The 20,742-nt window shown below is 41.6% G+C and overlaps 1 protein-coding gene across 3 annotated transcripts in view; it reads right to left on the reverse strand.

The window, feature by feature from the left end:
* itsn1 (intersectin 1 (SH3 domain protein)) overlaps positions 1-20,742 on the reverse strand; it is a 276,283-nt gene that overhangs the window by 184,513 nt on the left and 71,028 nt on the right. For all 3 annotated transcript variants that reach the window (XM_070893816.1, XM_070893815.1, XM_070893814.1), the window contains exons 2-4: positions 13,637-13,696; positions 11,345-11,437; positions 2,879-2,942 (exon numbers count right to left, since the gene is read on the reverse strand). In XM_070893816.1, coding sequence (XP_070749917.1) covers positions 2,879-2,942; positions 11,345-11,437; positions 13,637-13,664 — 185 coding nt within the window. In that variant the 5' untranslated portion in view covers positions 13,665-13,696. The remainder of the gene's footprint in view (positions 1-2,878; positions 2,943-11,344; positions 11,438-13,636; positions 13,697-20,742) is intronic.

Here is a 20,742-nt window from a genome sequence, read left to right on the forward strand (position 1 = left end):
AATTTGTATCTATGTAGCACCTTTAACCTTAAAAAGTCCCAAAACACTTCACAGGAGCGTTATAAAACAAAATATGACACACAGCCACCCAAGGAGATATTAGGGCGGAAGAGGTAGGCTTTAAAGAGCGTCTTAAAGGAGGAAAAGGAGGTAGAGAGGCGGAGAGGCTGAGGGAGGGAATTCCAGCACTTAGGGCCTTGGCAGCTGAAAGCATGCCACCGATAATTGAGTGATTAAAATCAAGGATGCAAGAGGGCAGATTAGAGATCGGGAGGGGCGAGGCCATAGAGGGGTTTGAAAACAAAGGATGAGAATTTTAAAATCAAGGCATTGCTTAACCAGGAGCCAATGGAGGTCAGCGAGCACATGGGTGACGGGTGAACGGGATTTGGTGCGAGTTAGGACACGGGCAGCCGAGTTTCGGATGACCTCAAGTTTACGGAGGGTAGAACATGGGAGGCCAGCCAGGAGTGCGTTGGAATAGTCAAGTCTAGAGATAACAAAGGCATAGATGAGGGTTTCAGATGAACTGAGGCAGGGGTGGAACCGGGCGATGTTGCGGAGGTGGAAATAGGCAGTCTTAACATAGAATATGGTACAAATAGAACATGCTTCAGCGCCTTGTTCCCTTAAGGGCCCCAGAGCAAATTTAGTATCTTGCATGTCGATCTTTTATAAGCATGTGGCTTACATGGCTTAGTAAGGGTTAGATAAGAGTCATATTTTTTTAAACTAGCTAAATTTCAAATATATAATTGAGGATATTTTCAAGTATCTCTGATTTCGTAAGATCACATTCAGTTGCTCCTTGTAATAAATCTGCACATGTGCTGTTCAGGAAAAATACTTGGAAGATCTTTATGAACCACTTCCACTGATTCATAACAATGCACTTTTAAAATACAATTCAGTGCACAGGGATGGAATGCATCACTTCCCCAGAGGGAAGGGACTGTTAATCCACACTGTCCTTGTGCATCCCTTGGTGGTCAGCTCAACAGCAGCATTGGTAGACCTCTGGAGACACAATGTAGTTTGGGGAATCGGACTTGGAGGGGAAAACAAAAAAGGGGGCAGAAAACAAAATCAATTTAGTTGCAAGTCCCTTGGAATCTTTTAAGCAACAAAAACATTTACTAAATGCTCCAAGTAAAGGTACGATCAGGAATGCAACAGGCTAACTTAGCAGTCGAACTTGCAGATTGGAAAACTGCAAATGTAACAGCGCTATTTAAAAAAGGAGGCAGACAAAAAGCAAGAAACTATAGACCAGTTAGCCCAACATCTGTGGTTGGGAAGATGTTGGAGTCCATTATTAAAGAAGCAGTTGCAGAACATTTGGAAAAGCAGAATTTGGTCAGGCAGAGTCAGCATGGATTTATGATGGGGAAGACATGTTTGACAAATTTGCTGCAATTCTTTGAGGATGTAACGAACAGGGTGGATAAAGGGGAACCAGTGGATGTGATGTATTTGGACTTCCAGAAGGCATTTGACAAGGTGCCACATAAACGGTTACTGCACAAGATAAAAGTTCACGGGATTGGGGGCAAAATATTAGCATGCATAGAGGATTGGCTAACGACAGAAAACAACGAGTAGGGATAAATGGTTCATTCTCGGGTTGGCAATCAGTAACAAGTGGGGTGGCGCAGGAATCAGAGCTGGGACCCCAACTATTTACAATCTACATTAACGATTCGGATGAAGGGACTTAGTGTAACGTAGCCAAGTTTTCTGAAGATACAAAGATGGGATGAAAAGCAATGTGTGAGGAGGACACAAAAAATCTGCAAAAGGACATAGACAGGCTAAGTGAGTGGGCCAAAATTTGGCAGATGGAGTATAATGTTGGAAAGTGTGAGGTCATGCACTTTGGCAGAGAAATCAAAGAGCAAGTTATTATTTAAATGGAGAAAGATTGCAAAGTGCTGCAGTACAACGGGACCTGGGGGTACCGGTGTATGAAACACAAAAGGTTAGTTTGCAGATACAACAACTGATCAGGAAGGCCAATGGAATCTTGGCCTTTATTGCAAAGGGGGTGGAGTATAAAAGCAGGGAAGTCTTACTACAGTTGTACAGGCTATTGGTGAGGCCACACCTGGAATACTGCGTGCAGTTTTGGTTTCCATATTTACGAAAGGATATACTTGCTTTGGAGGCAGTTCAGAGAAGGTTGATTCCGGAGATGAGGGGGTTCACTTACGAAGAAAGGTTGAGTAGGTTGGGCCTCTACTCATTGGAATTCAGAAGAATGAGAGGTGATCTTATCGAAACGTAAAAGATTATGAGGGGGCTTGACAAGGTGGATGCAGAGAGGATGTTTCCACTGATAGGGGAGACTAGAACTAGAGGGCAAAATCTTAGAATAAGGGGCTGCCCATTTAAAACTGAGATAAGGAGAAATTTCTTGAGGGTTGTGGATCTGTGGAATTCGCTGCCTCAGTGAGCTGTGGAAGCTGGGACATTGAATAAATTTAAGACAGAAATAGACAGTTTCTTAAACGATAAGGGGATAAGGGGTAATGGGGAGCAGGCAGGGAAGTGGACCCGAGTCCATGATTGGATCAGCCATGATCGTATTAAATGGCGGAGCAGGCTCGAGGGGCCGTATTGGCCTACTGTTCCTATTTCTTATATTCTTATGTATGCTTAAATGCAAAAATACCAGGTGTTTTTCCCCCAGTCTTTACCTTTCAGTGTTCATTTATCACTTCTCCATATGCTATGAAAGATCAGCTGTGACAGCTTCTCCTTCCTTCTCCATGCCAAAATTGATGGCTATTTTAAGTGGTCCTTTCCTTTGAATAGATTTTCTTAAGCAAACAAAAAAGTTTGTACCAGATTTATACACAACCACATACTTTGAACTTACCATATTTGTGCAAGTATTGGTGGAGGTAATCCAGACTGAAGAAAGAAATTTCGGGCCTGATCACCTGAATTTAAAAAGCAAAATGACACTGAAAAGTATATACAATTTAGACAGCAATACATTTTACACATACACACTCAAAATGCAATATAACCAGCTATAAATATAAATTCCCCACAACAAGTTAAGTTAGAACCTGGTAAAACCTTAATTGTATATCATACATAACTTCACTTTGCAACTAACTAGTGGGCTTATTGACTGGAAGTGTCATCATAAATTACTTGCATTGATGTGCATTAATCTTTCAAAAACCACAATGTAAAAAAACCAATGTAAAAACCACATCGATATGTTGATGGAGCGAGATGACGGAAGGGTGGAGGCACGTGTGGAGCATAAACACCGGTATAGACCTGTTGGGCTGAAGGGCCCGCTTCTGTGTTGTAAACACCATGTAATACATTGATATCGAAATAGAACAAAAGATTTTTAAAAGAAGCAATTCAAAAGACACTGCACTTCATATTACAATACAAAAATGCTTCTGGTATTTATAATTAAGCGTTTTGCGCCAGCAAGTTTTTAAAAAATAGACACCGTTGAAATATTACCAGGAAAGCAATAAAGTTTGGGTCTCTTCCTGTAATTGCATGTCTGCTCACCTATTCTGAAATATCTCAATTTCCCATCTGCTTTCCAATCTTCACAAGCATACTTTCATGGTCTCTGTTTTCCCCTCTATTGTTTTCCTTCTCTATGCAGGTCTTCAATTTCCTGTCTTTGCGTGTTTCTCTCAATCGCTATGTTTTGCAGTTTCTTTCTGTATCTTGGCTGTTATTTATCTCCCATTCTGTATGTCTTTCTCATTTATCTGGAGGCAGACGTGAGGCTTTGACGATGATCGTTAGAGAAATGTCATATTTTTGGGGCACAAAGCTATGAAGTTTCTCTGAAACTCACTTTGAAATAGTCTGACCACTATCTAAAGCTGTCAGTCAAATTATAGCCCAGGAGATGGCTTTCACCAGCATCTTTGGAAGCAATATCCAATCCAACCATTAATTATTATTTTTTTTTTAATTATTGGAAAATTGGGAGATGTGCTTGAAAGATTCTGGAAGAGAGCCGGTGTCCAATCAGATTCCAGTCTCGGTTGCCATGCTTCCCTTACTAAAGCACGCCAAGGCGGCTTCATGAAAAAAACAGTTCAAAAGCAAACAGCAGCTGGCATCTCTCATCCACCCACCTCCTCACTACAACACACAACTGAGAAAGAGTGTGTCAGGGTGTTGCTCAGGGACAGTGGGTCTGGCATGAGAACAACCCCTGGTGTTATGAAGATAGATCAAGACTTAAGAGTCATTAGAGCATGACGTAGTCAGAGGACTGGGTCACAATAGAGGGAAGGCCAAGGTTTCCAATGGAAAGATTCGTGCCAGCTGCCCACTTGCCTGACAGCATATTAATAGCCTTAAGATTACAGATTGGCCCAGATTCTGCTGCCAAAATAATTGAGTAAAATGCGCACGCTGTTCTTTGTGTAAATCACGCAGCAAACTTGTGGCGAGCAAGAGATATACCGTGAATTGCGAATTACCACAAGTTTCTAGACGATTTGCACCGCTCGCCCTCAACCTCCGAGAATTTCACAAGAATAGAAAGTTAGGGCTAGTACTTAACAGCGGACGTAAACTTTATAATGACAAGTTTTGTTCCTGCAAAACTACTCAATCTCTCTGGCCCAGAAAATGAACAATTTAAACTAATGGAGTCTCACTCCTGCAGGTAGTAAATTGTTTAAAAATGATGTATTTTTTTTTCTTATCTTTCCTTTTTCTTCTCTCTCAATCCAATCTTGTTTCTGTACCTGATTTGACTCTAATTCACACTATTTCCTGCTCACCTGCCTCTTTCTCAATCCTAAAATCTCATTGGTTAAGGAGTTAGACTGTTGGTCTAGTCAGTCACCAAGCTCCCAGATGCCCTGTTGCCCTCACCATGTAGTTATTAGCTTGCACTTCCAGCAATTTGCAGGGAAAAACAATTGAGTTTAAGGACAAGGGAAAAAGTCAAACTAATGGGGCAAGCTGCAAGATGTCCTATTCCAGCAAGATCTAGACCAGATAGATTTTCATAATATAGGTTATATGATGGGCAGTACCATGACACAGCAAAATGAGACTGTAACATGCTATAATGCAGTGCATCACAACACAATTACCCACATATTGAGTTGTCAGTTTTAGCGACATAGACATGAGTAACCACCAAGTAAGACCTCTTCACAATCAAAAAGGAAAAGAGAGTCACACAGTCGAACTCTTCGGTCAGCTATAGAGCAACAGAGGCCTCAGAGTAACTTACCCTATTGCATTGGCAAAGATGGTTGTACTGACAACAAAGGAAACATGACTAATTAGTATTGTTGAAATTAACTGGAGCTGGTTATTGCGATAGTGGCGCATGTGCAATTTCAAGGAACTTAACCGATGCCAAGGTAAATTTATCGGTTAAGTGTTCCTTCAGCTAAGCATCATTTAAAAAAAATCTCCTGAGGCCTTGCATTTGAGTCACAGCGAGCAGGGCCACGCAGTTACATTTTTAAAGACCAAGTGGATCCGTAGGGAACCACCAGGTCACATTTTAAACTTTAAAAAAAAAGCTGGGGAAGGTTGAACCGGTAACAGGCTGGACAGAACCATTGTAAAGAGCCGAGCCAATGTAAGCAGGAAACCCCGAGCGTGTAGCAAATTTGGACCTTTGGGTTTCTAATTTAATAAAATACGGACAGGAGGAAATTTGGAGCTGAGAAAGGTTGGGTAGGACTAATCAGCACCAAAGATTGAGCAGGGTAACCATGCCCATTATGGTCAAACACCATAATGGTGCTACTTTATTTTACAAAAGCCAGGCAGTGGGAAGCAAGATTAGGAACTGGAGCTTTAGATTTGGCAGTGGAGGAGCAGAGACAGCAACAATATTTTAAGCAGAGAGTGGGATGAGGCCAATGGGGGATCAGGGATGCCATTTTGTTTCAATTGGCAGTGGAGATCACCATGAAGTATATTTTCTTTTAAAGATTTCCAGCACGGCAATTAAAAAAAAAACACGACCTTAACTGAAAACCTAAGCTGAAATTTCCAGGAGGAAAAAAAAAGTTAAAAAAATACACAAAATGAAAGTGAGCAATCCACGCCACAAGTGGTAAGAAATCGTGACACACAACTGTTTACATAAGAAATATTGACATAAAAGTGATATTAAAAATTGACAACTTTTTGAACAGGAAGTGTATACCATACACAAGACTTGAAAATTATATGTACTAGACATACGCAATGTGGTCGAGTAGAGTGACTGCTGATCGATGTAGTGGTGAAGCTATTACCATTGCAATGACTATGGGAAATTAAAGCCAAGACATGGTGCTGCTTTATAATTGAAGATTGCAATGAAAAACAATTGCTCTGTAATAAAGTTACAATTTGGAATTGCAGTTAGCTTAATTTTTTCTGCTTTATCTAGATATTTCTAACGCAGACACTGAGATTATACAAGCGTTTTCTCACCCCCAAAGAAAGCTCAAGAACAATATGCATCAAAAAAATAACCAATCCTCAGTTGTTGTACAACCTTGCAACACTGGAGCTTAAAGTGCAGTGCTTATAATCTGAAGTGATTGCTTTTATTTGCGAAGTCTGTATCGACTCCCATGTGACATTTTAGTGGTCACTAGCACGGGCAGTGTTTCAAAAAGCTGGAAAGAAAGCAAGAGTTTGATGAAAGGACGCCATTGACAAACTTCTACGAAAATACAATGACTGTTCTTTAAGTGAAAAGTCAGCCTTTGAGGTGGTCTGTTTTGCCTATTTTGAAAAGGAGCCAATTAATTACAACAAAAGCAAAATACCACAGATGCTGGAAATCTGATTAATTAGGTTTGGTTGGGGAAAAATATATTGCCGAAGCAACAACTTAATTTTCCACGGATGGCGTTGAATGACGCCACACAATGGCCCCAAGTTTCCACACGTGGTGAAAAAGGCGCACCTCAGAGCTGGGTGCCGGTTTTTCGCGCTGAAAACGGCGCCGGAAAAAAAAAGTGCGGTATTCTCCAGCTCCTTGGAGCTCGATGTCTGCTTGGCGCGGCGCGGCGCACAGGGGGCGGAGCCAATCACTCGCGCCGATTTTGTAAGTAGGAGGGGGCGGGTACAATTGAAATGAGGCTTCTTGGTGCCGGCAACCCTGCACGTGCGCGTTGGAGCGTTCGCACACGCGCAGTCTGAAGTAAACATTGGCACTCAGCCATTTTTTTTTTTAAAAAGTACTGCAGAAAAAGTGAAGATTTGTTTCTTGGACCCCTGCAAAGGCTTGTATTTTAATTTTCTTGATATTTCTGTGTGTGAGGGAGTGCTTTTAGCAGCACTGCTGAATAAATCACCTGCTGAAATCAGTGAGTTCAGCTTTTCACTGCTAAACTTGCAGAACCGGTGCCAACAAATTAAGGACTGTGTGTTTGAAGAAATAAAAGTGCCAATTCAACTTTGCAATGGATCAACTTCCACCAAGAACAAAGAATTTCTTGCATGAGGAAGCAAACCATTGCATAATATGTGGTGCACCCATTCTGCAAATTTAAATATAAAGATGTCGATGTGGCTGCCTCTCCCTGTCCAAATGGCCTCAGTCAGTCCCCCTCACAGCTCGAAGGCTGCTGCTGTTCTTTCTTCGGCTCCCGACCAGCCACTGACGCCGCTGCAATCCCATGGCCGAATGGCCTCAAGTCCGTCCGGGAGCTGCATCTTCGCAGGGAATGAAGGCCTGCCTCAAGCACCGCAGCTCAGCTCGAAGGCTGCTTGCTGCCTGCCGCTGCCATCGAGATGAGACACTGACGCCACACCCCTGCCTCAAGCACTGCAGCTCAGCTCGAAGGCTGCTTGCTGCCCCTGCCGTCGAGAGACACTGATGCCACACCGCTGCCTGAAAGGCCTGCCTGAAGCACTTTCACACAGGTAGGAACATGGTTTATTTAATCTTTTCTTTGCTTATACATTTTTATTCAGGTTGGATTTATTTGTATAATATTTGTATAAGTATAACTAAGGATTGATTGTAGAATTTAATGACTTCCCTTCCCCTCCCGCACTCCCCCCCCCCACCTCGTTCCCTACGCCTAATTTGTAACCTGCGTCTGATTTTTTTTAAAAGTATAGATAAGGTTTTTTCAAGCGTACAAAAATCTTCACTTACTCCATTCTAAGTTAGTTTGGAGTAAGTTTTCACTGTGGAAACTTTGAAATCAGGCGTCAGTGGCCGGACACGCCCCCTTTTGAAAAAAGAATTCTGTTCCAAAGTGAAACTGTTCTACCTGACTAGAACTGCAGAAAACTAAGGCCCCAAGTTTCCACATGATTTGCTCCTGATTTTTAGGAGCAACTGGTGGAGAACGGAGTATCTTAGAAATCGGAATTCTCTACATTTAAGTTTTCTGCAGTTCTAGTCAGGTAGAACAGTTTCACTTTTGAACAGAATTTTTTTTTCCAAAAGGGGGCATGTCCGGCCACTGACACCTGATTTCAAAGTTTCCACAGTGAAAACGTACTCCAAACTAACTTGGAACGGAGCAAGTGAAGATTTTTGTAGGCTTGAAAAAAATCTTGTCTACACATTAAAAAATCAGGCGTAGGTTACAAATTAGGCGTCGGGAACGAGGTGGGGGGTGGGGGGGGGGGAAGGAAAGTCATTAAATTCTACAATAAATCCTTAGTTATACTTATACAAATATTATACAAATAAATGCAACCTGAATAAAAATTTATAAGCAAAGAAAAGATTAAATAAACCATGTTCCTACCTGTGTGAAAGTGCTTCAGGCAGGACTTTCAGGCAGCGGTTTGCCGTCGGGACTGACCGACGGCAGGGCTGGGGGGGGGGGGGGGGCGAAGGGAGGGAGAAAGCTGCAAGAAGCCTCAGTACTTGAGGCAGCCATTTGCCGTCGGGCCCGATGGACGGCAGGGGGAGAAAGCTGCAAGAAGCCTCAGCGCTGATCATGGAAGGGCAATGTGGTTTTATTAAAAAATTTTAAAAATTGAACAGCTACAAAGAATTTGAATAGTCTCAAACAAGTGCATGTGTCCAGTTTATCACAGTCTATCTTTAATTACAGAATGCACTCCCTCACCCTCACACACAGAAATATCAAGAAAATTAAAATGCAAGCCTTTGCAAGGGTTCAACAAATTTTTACTTTTTCTGCAGCACTTTTTAAAATGGCCGAGTGCCAATGTTTACTTTGACTGCGCGTGCGTGAACGCTCCAACGCGCACGCGCAGGGTTGCCGGCACGAAAAAAACTCATTTAAATTGTAACCGCCCCCTCCTACTTACAAAATCGGCGCGAGTGGTAGGCTCCGCCCCCTGTGCGCCGCGCCAAGCAGACATCGAGCTGCAAAGCGCTCGAGAATAGCGCGTTTTTTTTCAGGTGCCGTTTTCGGCGCGAAAAACGGGCGCCCAGCTCGGACGTGCGCCTGTTTTGCCGCATGTGGAAACTTGGGGCCTAAATGTGGAGAATTCCAATTTCTAAGATACTCCGTTCTACACCAGTTGCTCCTAAAAATCAGGAGAAAATCATGTGGAAACTTGGGGCCAAGGACCCAGCATATTCAGTTTTCTAGAGCAACCCAAAAGCTGATTACTGCAGAAACCTACAGAAATCCATCAGTTATCGATGTAGCAAAACTATAAAGCATGTGAGGCAATTTCCTATCAGTAAATTAAAAAGATCTGGTGAAAAAAAAAGTGTGATTATTTGGTTGCTGGTATTTTTGGATTAACAACTGGTCATATGTAAAATTCTTTCATTTGCCATCCTACGAAAAGGAGATTAAAGATTTTGACAAAATTAACTATTTATTAGCAAATTGACACTACCCACTCAACTGCTCGCACTGCACCGCCTCCAACAACAGTACTGTATAGCTACTCCTAAAGGCTGTTTCAAATGCATATCCTTCACGACACCAACAACCTGCTCTCTTGACCCCTCCCCTCCAAACTCTGTGCCTGATCAGTCACCAACACACCACTGCCAAACTTCAGGCCCACTTCCCCATCACTCCCTGTTGGAATCCCTTTGATCTGGTTTCTGACACTCACGTAGCATCTACCCTGGTCCAAGTCACCAAATATATCCTGTGATTGTAGCTCTGATGCTTGATCTCTCGTCAGATTCTCTCTCGAGTTCAACACAGCTGACCGTTCAATTTTCCTCTTCCTATGCTTCTCCTGGATGATACAACTCCAAGGCTCCTCCCCCTTCAAGGTTCAATTTCTACATGTTACAATGTAAGGAGCAAATTCGCCGCTCTGACTTCTTGACCATCCCAAGATAATATCTAGCAGGCCATGAGATTCCATTCTTAGCCCCATTCCATTCCTCATGTTTTCTCAACATGATCTCTCAGCATTGGGACACCTTCCATATGTATGTTGACCAGACCCAGCTTTACCTTTCTGCCATTTCTGTCAACTCCATGTCTCTTGCTGTGCTGCCTGTATGGCATCAACCGAATGATAAACCAAAACTTCTCCTAGTTTATCAGCAAGACTCAATTATTTTTTTTTGACCCTGCCAGAAACTTTGCACCTTAGTCAGTGCCATCATCCCTTCCCAGCTTCTCATTCATGTTGAGCCCAATAGTACTTCACTTTGATAGACTGTGTGGCACTAAAGCCAAGCTTCAAAACATACATGTGGTTCTCTCGCTATGAATGTCTCCTTCAGGTTTGTATCATCCACCTCTGCCCTTAAGCTCATCATCACCTACACCAAAAAAGCCATTCATGACTTCAGGCAAACTTCTCAAACACTGTCCTTGCCAATCTCCCCAATTCAAAAGGTGCAAAAACTCCAACATTTATATCCCTCGCCCAAATGAAATCCTGCTCATTTATCGCACATTACCTCACTGAACTATCCTGCTGTCGATTCCTCAGCACATTCATTTCAAAATTCTCATGCTCATTTAGAAATCCTTCTATGACCTCTCCCCACACAACCTCTGTACCCTTTTCCTATCCTGTATCCCAACGGGCACCTTCCATTCTTCCCGACCTGCACCTTTCCCTAGCTTGCTCCACCATTGTGGTAGAACCTTCAACCATCACGCCCAGCACTCAAATACCTTTTCCAAAACTATCCACCTCATTTCATTTCACCACTTTAAATAGACTCCTCCAAGCTTGGCTCTTCAAACATGCCTTTAACCACCTCCCTAAACTCCTACCAGATGCCCATTTTCTCCTTTGCAAGATACATTAGGATATTTCCCCATGTTAAAGGAGCAGCACAAATGAAATTAGTGGTAGTTGTCGGGCCTGGATTTGAGTATGAAAGAGTCAAAAGGGATAAAATGTATTTAAGAATTCAACTGGCAGTATAAGAGCAGGTTTATTTTGTTCTCACCAGTAATCAGTCCGCCAACTGGTTTGATACTAAGGAACTGCTGGTCATGCTTAGTTCGTTCTTCCACTGTAATGGCACAGATATCCAGGCCCCCTGTTTCATAAAATAAAAAACAAAATCATCAGTTCATCAAGAGACACTTTTCCCCACTTGGATATAGTACAACTGAAATAAAACTCAAGTTAAATTCGTCCCCCACGGGAAAAACAAACAAGCCCTTTAAACTGCACAAAAATGGAACCATTCAAATGGACGAGTTCCAACATTACATCATTGCAATCAGCACATCTTAAAGACCATGTTGCCCTAACTTTTCCTCAGTACTTTTTCTTGATCAACTCATGAATATGGAGATCTAACAATAAGAATTTTATGTGGTGTTTTATCAGGCAGGGATATCTGGAAGCAATTGTACAGCTATAATATAACCTGAGATTCAAGAGATGTAAACTTAAGAGTGAAGTTTCATTTATAACAAACATCTGAATTTAATTTTGTACAATTTAGATTTTGGAGAAATATATGGCCAGGGAGCTTGACATGCTTGTGTTGATGCTCATTAAAAATGGAACTGAGGTAGCTGGATTGAAAAGAATACAATTGATTACATGCAAATTCTATGCCTACTACTATACTGCACCCACAGGAGGCAGTCCAGTTACATTCTATCAGTGTGAATTTTGATTAAAGGGCTTAGTAACAAAATAATGCAGCTGGGGGGTTCTGTACCCAGCAATGTGACATCTCATTTTTTAGACGCAAAGATTCGTCAAATATAATTGTAGATATAATCCAATGGCTACAAGGACGTGCTGGGCAACTATAGGTGCAAGGAAAAGGAACAGCTATGGTTAAAACATTTTATACAAGACCCTTGGCAGTCAGTGGAACCTCCAGGACCCATGCTCCAATCAGGTCAGAACTATCTCAAGAAAGCTTTATGCGTGACATCCACTAGTTACCGATTTCCTTCCGTCTAACATAATGAGCCTCACTAAATTCAGTTTATATTATGTGCACTGTACCGGTCTTCATCCCATGCCTCGGGTATTGCTGTACGATAGGCATAAAACCCAAAATTTAATTATGCCATTTAAATTATCCACGAGGGAATCCCCTCCCTCCATTGTGGGAGATAATGAAGGTCTCACTCTATTCAAGTTACACTTAAATATTTTTAATGTCTGAATATTGTGGCCTCAGGGCTTCGTGATCAAACATAAACTTTCCAATTAATTTTTCCAATTATATCACAAGAGCTATTTTAGGGAAATCATGACCTCACTTTAAAAAAATACTTCAATAAGCTCATAGAAGGGAGTACCTCACTTCTGAGATTTGCATTCCTCATCTCTGCAAGTGACATCAGTACCCCACTTCCAAGTGAAACAATAGGTTACATGATAAAATGTTACACTATTGTTAGGACTTGCATTAGCTTCAGCAAGATAGCATGCACCAACACCTGAAGAACATGGGCAGCAGGCGCATGAGAGCACCACCACCTGCAAGTTCCCCTCCAAGTCACACACCATCCTGACTTGGAAATACCCGTATATCGTTGTTTCTTCCTCATCGCTAAGTCAAAACCCTGGAATTCCCTCCGTAACAGCACTGTAGGAGTACCTTCACCACACGGACTGCAGTGGTTCAAGGTGCTGGCTCACCACCACCTTCTCAAGGGCAATTAGGGATGGGCAATAAATGCTGGCCTTGCCAGCGACGTCCACATTCAATGAGCAAATAAAAAATATCACCTTTGTTGTGGAATGGTGGGTTGTAGGTGCGACCCAACCATCACCACACTGCAGAGACACCAGCTCAAGCATTAAGCAGAGGTCAGTTCTTTCCTAGTGTAAGGGGAGGGAGTAAGAAATTAAAAATAATTAAAAAAAAAGGGTATTACCCCTAACCTATGCTCGAGAATCTCCTGGCAGACTGTTCAGTTCAGCAATAGCAGTCCTGGGAGTGGGCCGCAGATCTACAGTATACCACAAGGGATTACACAAAATACAAGCTGCACCATTCTCAACAAAAAATTGAAGTCAAATTCTCCACGATTCCAATCTTAGCCGAATAGCCTGTCGTAAGAATTTCTTCCCGAGGGAGGGAAAATCCAAGTATACGGCCCGTGTATCTATTACAAGACCACGATGAGCAAGGCCAGTAGCTACCCTCCCGACAGCTGGGAGCTGCACATCAAATATTCCTGAAGCAAAACAATCGTGTAAGGTAACATTTTACGAAGTCAAAGCAACGCAAGTAACATTTGGTATTCCACAAAGTACTTACCCCCAAAAGCTGTCGGAAACTGAGCCATGCTTCCTTCAATTTTACCTAGTCAGCTGATGCCTGGAATAGATTAGTAAATATTAGCTGGTTGAACAGATACTGAAGCTTACAGTATGTTACACAACAGATGTAATGTAAAACTGGATGCAATTCCACTTCCCAGATGAAATGCTGACTACAAAAGTCGGCAATGAATCATTATTTGCTTGTCATTATTGACTATAGTTGTATTGCACTGTATATTCCCAAGTGGGCCACATATGAAACTGAATGCTTGTTTCAGCATATTTCTGCTGGAAATAGGCAAATACACCAGGAATGTGGATTACTTCAATTAAAACACACGACACCGTCCTAATTTCAGCCTCAAAAAGCACTATTAATCTCGGATTGCATTTCCATTTTCCAACCTACCCTTGCATCTTCTAAAGAATGTTAATTAGTATCAATATTGGGATGTAAGCAAAATACCATGGATGCTGGAAATCTGAAATAAAAGCAGAAAATGCTGGAAATACTCAGGTCAGGCAGCATCTGTGGAGAGAGAAACAGAGTTAAGATTTCAGGTCGATGACCCTTTCAGAAGTTAGAGCTGGAGCAGATTTTAAGCAAGTGCAGGGGGCAGCTCAAGGTGAGAGGATAGGGGGGGAGGAAAAGGGAAGATCTGTGACAGGGTGGAAGTCAGGAATGATTAAATGACAAAAGGAATGATAGTACAAGGCAAAAGGAAATGGAAATAGGACAAGTAAAGAAACAAAAAGATGGATCTAGAAGAGGTGTAAATAGAAATGGTAAAATCAACAGCAGCTGCCACGTGAAGAAATAGGGGCAGAGGTTATGGTCTGAGACTGTTGAACTCGATGTTGAGTCCAGAAGGCTGCAAAGTGCCTAATCAAAAGATGAGGTGCTGTTCCTCGAGCTTGTGTTGAGCTTCATTGGAACAGTAAAAGAGGCCAAAGACCGAGGTGAGAGTGGAGCAGAAAATTAAAGTGACAGGTGACCGGAAGCTGGCAACTGGATTGAGACTGCCCATCTCACCTCTCAGGTCTCCGTCTGGACTGCATTCAAACCCAATCCTGAAGTGAGAATAAACAGCACCAATGGCAAAGTTCTTTTGCATAGACATCATTCTTCACCAACTCGCAGAATACAGAACCTAACATTCCAACAGTGATTACCCAATCGCAGCTTCGGTAGGACCACCGCAATTGCTCATCTGGATTCGGCCAAAGGTTGAAGTGCAAGCCAAGACAAACCCATTTCTCTTCTTTCCCCCAGTAACCAATCCTATGGCTGGTCACCGAGTTCCCAATAAATCCGAAACTCAACAAACCCACCAAGACTGAAAGCTTAACAGTAAATGCTAAAATTTTAATTCAGGACTAATTCTGAAAGATGCTTTTCTTCCCACTATTGAGATAGATTTTCTCAATTGCAGTTCTCGAGCAATGCCGTCTTTGAAGAGCATTTCCATTAAGCAAGAGTAATGTAATGTATATATTGTCTAAATTATTGAAACATTCAGGTCACAATGCAACTATATTTTGCATCTAGTCTCAAGGTCTAGAAAATATGTCTTATCTCAGATCTGTATATTAAACAACATAAGAAATAGGAGTAGGAGTAAGCCATTTGCCCTTCGAGCCTGCTGTGCCATTCATTATCATGGCTGATCCTCTACCCCAACTCAACCTTCCCACACTATCCCCATAGCCCTTGATTCCCTCAATATCCAAAAATCTATTGATCTCTGTCTTAAATATAGTCAATGACGGAGCATCTACAGCCCTCCAGGGTAGAGAATTCCAAAGATTCACAACTCTGAGTGAAGAAATTTCTCATCAGTCCTAAATGGCCAACCCCTTATCCTGAGACTATGACACCTAATTCTAGGCTTTCCAGCCAGAGAAACCATTCTCCCAGCATCTTCCCGGTCAAGCCCTGTAAGAATTTTATTAGTCTCAATTACAGTCAGTCTTTACTACGTTGCTTAGAAAAGGGCATTGTTGGTCTTTTGTAGTTTGGGGATGACTATCCAGAGAGAAACCTCTGCCAAAAAACTGCTATGTTGAACAACTGGGAAGGGGGGGAAAAGACAAGAAATAAATCACAGCAACACTAGTAGACTACAGTTCAAATACTGCTTGTTTTTACATATGGGTCACCATCTAAAAAATGCCTGATTCCACAAGTAGAACAGTAGAATGAATATTGGGCTCGACTTTCCACTATGATCAAAAATCGGTGATATTTCCCGCCTTAGTGCTTTTTTTATTTTTCATGATCATTGGAATATTGGCCATTTTAAAAAGCGCTAGTTTTGAGAATGTGTAAAGAAGGGTTGCGAAAGTGGTAGATGGATAGAGAAGGTGGTAAAAGGATGGAGATAGGGAATCATGGGAAAATAGCTAAAGAAATGTCAAGATGCAGACAACTGCAGAATCAACAGAAAAAAAAGGGGTTACCAAGAGTTGAAGTTGAGGTTAGACACGGGTCATGAGAAAGCCCAAGGCAGCACAAAGAAAGAAAGCAATCCTAGATAGGAAGGGAAAAGTAATAGCTTCTACTGATAAGGAGGAAGGGAAACTAATTGGGTTCTTGACTGATAAGGGAAGACAGTGTAGCAAAGCTATAACTAACCTGACCTGACACCAGCCCTAATTGGGAGACTTTCTTGCCTGCCATTGGACGTACTCGGGGGGGGGGGGGGAGGCAGAAAGGGATTGGATAGACCAAGTGCTAATCAAATGTGTTCTGTTTTGAAAATGTATATCTACTGTGCTTTTCGCCCTGAAAAGGGCTTGTCCAGGGGAAGGTAAACAGGCTCTGATTGGAGTGTCCCTTTGTCTTGACAAGTTCCGGCCGGAGAATCTTCAATAAAGGTCTTTTACAGAAAAGGCAAGAGGTGTTCGTGTCAGTGTATTCGCTGAAACAGATTGAGGGGAAAAGAATCCGTATTAACATTTGGTGTCAGAAGTGGGATCTCAACGGAGGGCTGCCGAAAGCTTCCGAATTAAGAGCCAGACTAGCCTTGGACGAGACGGGAGGAAAGTGGCCACTGGAGTGAGTACTTTTTAAATACCACTTCAGTTTCCTTCAGTTCCAAAAGTCTGAGGAAAGTTTGGCCACTCGCTGGTTCTCGGGTAGCGTCTGAACGAGATCCAGGTCAATCTGACGAATACCTTTTAACTTAGAAAATAAGTGTCCCAGTCAGGTACGACGTTGACTTTGTATATCACTTAGTCTAGGCGCTGATTGGACTTAAATTGCGTGGCGACGCGAATAGGGAAGTAGACAAGCACGCGGTGACGCGAACCGCGCGGCGACACAGAGGGATAGGGAAACAGACAATCGCGCGCCTACGCGAGGAATAGATAAACCGCGGGCCGACGCGGAAGAAAAGGGAAATTGTGTAAAACTAAATCGCGGGGCGACGCGAGGAATTGTGTAAGGATAAAAGGAATTGTGTAAAGATAAAATTGGGCAATCATGGATCCAAAAATAGAGCCGACCAAAGAAAAAATTTAATTAAAAAGCTTTGTTGAATGAAGAGAGACTTTTGTGAATGTCTGTTTTTGAATGAGAGTACTTGTGATTTTTTGACTGCGAAATGAATTTTTATGTTTTCATGTTTTTTTTTTTTAAAAAGCCTGTTTGGAGGAGTAGAGCAGCTGTTTGCTTATTTTAGCTCCACCCACTTCTCCAAACAGAGTGAAAGTTTTTTCAACCCTTTGTAGTGTTGTCCTGTATGTGGGAAGTTTTAAGACATTTTAAGTTAGAAACGCAGGTGTGGATTTATTCGGATGTTAAGTTACGGAGCTAGGAAATGCACAAAGGATAGGTTTGTTGAGTAAAAGATTAAAAAATACATGGTCCCGGTGGTTGAAAAAAAAAAGAATTTAGTTGACACACTCACTTACTTGTCAAAAGAAAACATGCAATGATTGATTACATTGGGTTGAAAAACATAAATTTAGTCTCGGAATGAGATAAAGAATGCCTTTTTAAAAAAAGCTTCTAGCTCAAAAAAAAGTTTTAAATAAAGATTGAAATTGCAAAGTTTGAATTGGGATTTTGAGATATTCAGAGAAGGCACAGCAAAACACTGAGATGGATTCAAAAAAAATTAAATTAAATCTGATCTCTGAAAGAAAAAAGGAGATATAAAACTAAGAGATTTGGAAACAATCTAGAAATACCTTCAGGGATCAGGTCAAACTCCTGGGTGAGTGGCGAGCTATCTGCGAAGGTGTAAAAGGGACTTTTGAAAAATGTTAAAAACAGCAAGCTTTAGCAGTTAAGAGGAGACATTCTATCGACTTTGAAACTGGAGCATTTTGAGATAACGAAAAGCAGCCCTCAAAGCCTAATTGCTGGACTCCATTCTAGTTATGGAGAAAAAAGATAAAGACGCCACTTTGAAAGTAAACAAATGATTTTAAATTAACAAATTTATGGAGTCACGAGCCCTCCGTGTAAAATACAAAACCTAATTTGAAGAAAGGAGATCTGAAAAAAAAGATGTAACGTACTAAATAAGTGCTGAAAAAAATGTTTGTGATGGAAAAAGACATAACTTACTAAATACTAGTTGATGTTTGCTGTGAAAAAGATATTGGTTTAATTAGGAAAAGGGAAAAAAAATTGGAAGAGGTAAAAGACACTCTACAGTGATAATGATTTTAAATTGAGAAAGTTTCACTCCAGTTTGAAAGATTTCCAAAATGGACATTGTTTATCAAGAAAAGTCCCGAACAGTCAAAACAAGCAGGAGGGTTTTGAAGATAACGAGGAGAAAAGATCTAAGCTATGCGAACTCAGCACAGAAAAAAAAAACTGGGAATTAGAGAATCTTACTGAATTTTAAAAATCTTATAGAAAATGGAACTGGCACGGATGTTTAGATTTTGTGCCGAGAGAGAAATAAAACACAAGATGTGCCCAGTGAACGGGACCGTAAAATAAAACAAAATGTTAGAATGTACACAGCGTGAGAGAAAATTGGATTTCAGTAAACAAAATAGCTATTAAAAATGTGTGGTCTCGTTTTAAATCAATCAAAAAAATCTTTGGCAATAAGAAGTTAAGAAAACATTGGAGTTTACTCTAAAATGCCGTCTTTCCTGATGAGAAGACTTTTATTATGACGGCTTTACTAATGATTTCTGCTGTTTTAACGGATTCCTAATTTCTAAGCAAGTTTTGAAGGCACAAAGACTTTAAAAAAAAAAAGAATTTTTCGGATGATTACGTGAAGTCACGTAATGACATCAGGCTTTCTTACAAACCTGTAAAGGAGTTAACCCTTTCCATTGACAGCTGTTTTATACTGGACATTATTAATCTGGATTTCTTAATAGAATAAAAAAGACTCACCTAACAGAGGAAATGATGCGATAGTCAGAATAAAAATAAAACAGAACTAGCCTATGTAATAATACAAATAAAAGAAAGACACTCAAACAAAACAAATTCAAGAGTTAAAAGCTAAGATAAATAAGCTGGAAGAGATTTTTTTTTTTAAAAACGGGGCCAGACGGATAGTGCAGTGCGCAGCCATAGCACCATCACCTATGGCAATAGAGCCAATGTACCCCACGGTGGTTAAGTGTAGTCTACAAACCCAACCTAACTTTACCTCCGATTTCAGAGTGACCGCAGCATGCATGGATAAAAGATGAGTAGACCAGAACCTAACACCTGGTGACGACCAGGCTATCTGTTTAAAATTTGCAGATAAAACACTCACCGAGATGGAACCGCAGCGGCTACTTCGACTCTGGATACTGGGAACCTTAAGGCCCACGCAGGCACCGGATAATACAGATGGACTACCAGAGATATAGCACACGCAGGAAAGACACTACTACATGAACTAGCTTTGTTTAATTTGACTGCCGAAATATGCAACCCAGCAGCCAAGGACTGGAGCAAGGACAGAACTTATTTTAACGCATGGCTATGTATAGTGTATTAAGTAAGGTTGTAATGCAGCAGGGGCGCCAGTATATTCCAAGGACAGGAGCAAGTTCATAGGACCAAAAGGGGAAGGGCGCAGAAATCCAACTGGACTGAATTTCAGTTCTAGAAGCTCATACTTGGGCGGACGAAGCTGAAAACAAACAGACAAATCCACCCCGCAAGAACAGAAGGGTGGGAAGAGAACGGAGCAAAAAGTGGGTGGGACCCCAGAATGTTTAGGGAAACTGGCCAGTGGGATAAAATAAAGACCAAGGGAGGTCTCTGGAATATAAGGTGTATGTCCTGAAGCGTGACACAGTTACAACACGGAGAAGCCGGTATTGATCATTCGCAGCGCAAACAAGAAGGAATACAACCTAAAAAGAGGGGCTAGTAATAAAAGAATCTAAAGAAAGGATATAATTTGGGGTGCGTCAGCGACTACTTATCCTAAACCTAATGGATATCATTTTTCCTAGCTTCTGTGGGAATGAAACTATAAGTCTATACCAGAACCTGGCACAACAGATCCTCGAAGGCCCGGAACCCACTACCCTGAGATTTAATGGAACAGGGCAAGGTCGAAAAAAAAGGGGAATACTGGAAACACTAGGCACAGGTTATGCGGCAGGGGTTATGACGATGAATTCCATAGGCCTGTAGGCTATATATGACCAGGTTAACAACTTAATGGCGTAGTCTTGAATGGTTTAGTGGGGAGGGACTTGGATAACCAAGCCCTACAAGCGCAGTTGGGAGATGGCGTGGAAGGGGAACTGTTACAAGTGGCCCATACATTGCTGAAATGCCAAGACAATAAAATTGATCCACGCAATGGGGAAAGATATAAGTAAACGATTACAGGCTGAGATAGTTTGCTCTGGGTATGGGGCCTGGATATTAAGTGAGGTATAACATAATTTAGAACAACTCCAGAATGGAGACATACCAGACTGGATTCCGAACAGCAGACTTAACAATTGGACTCTAGATTAAAAAAATGAATACCACATGCAAGGTACGAAGGAATAGTCACGCATGGGTGCCGAAATTCAGATGTATTACTGGGCGGGTGAATATGATCGGATTTGTGTTGTCCATACCACAGTATGATGTAACAAAGGGAGACCCCTTATATCAGATCG

The sequence above is a fragment of the Pristiophorus japonicus genome, chromosome 11 (genome assembly GCF_044704955.1).
Source record: "Pristiophorus japonicus isolate sPriJap1 chromosome 11, sPriJap1.hap1, whole genome shotgun sequence".
Classification (NCBI taxonomy): Eukaryota; Metazoa; Chordata; class Chondrichthyes; family Pristiophoridae; genus Pristiophorus; species Pristiophorus japonicus.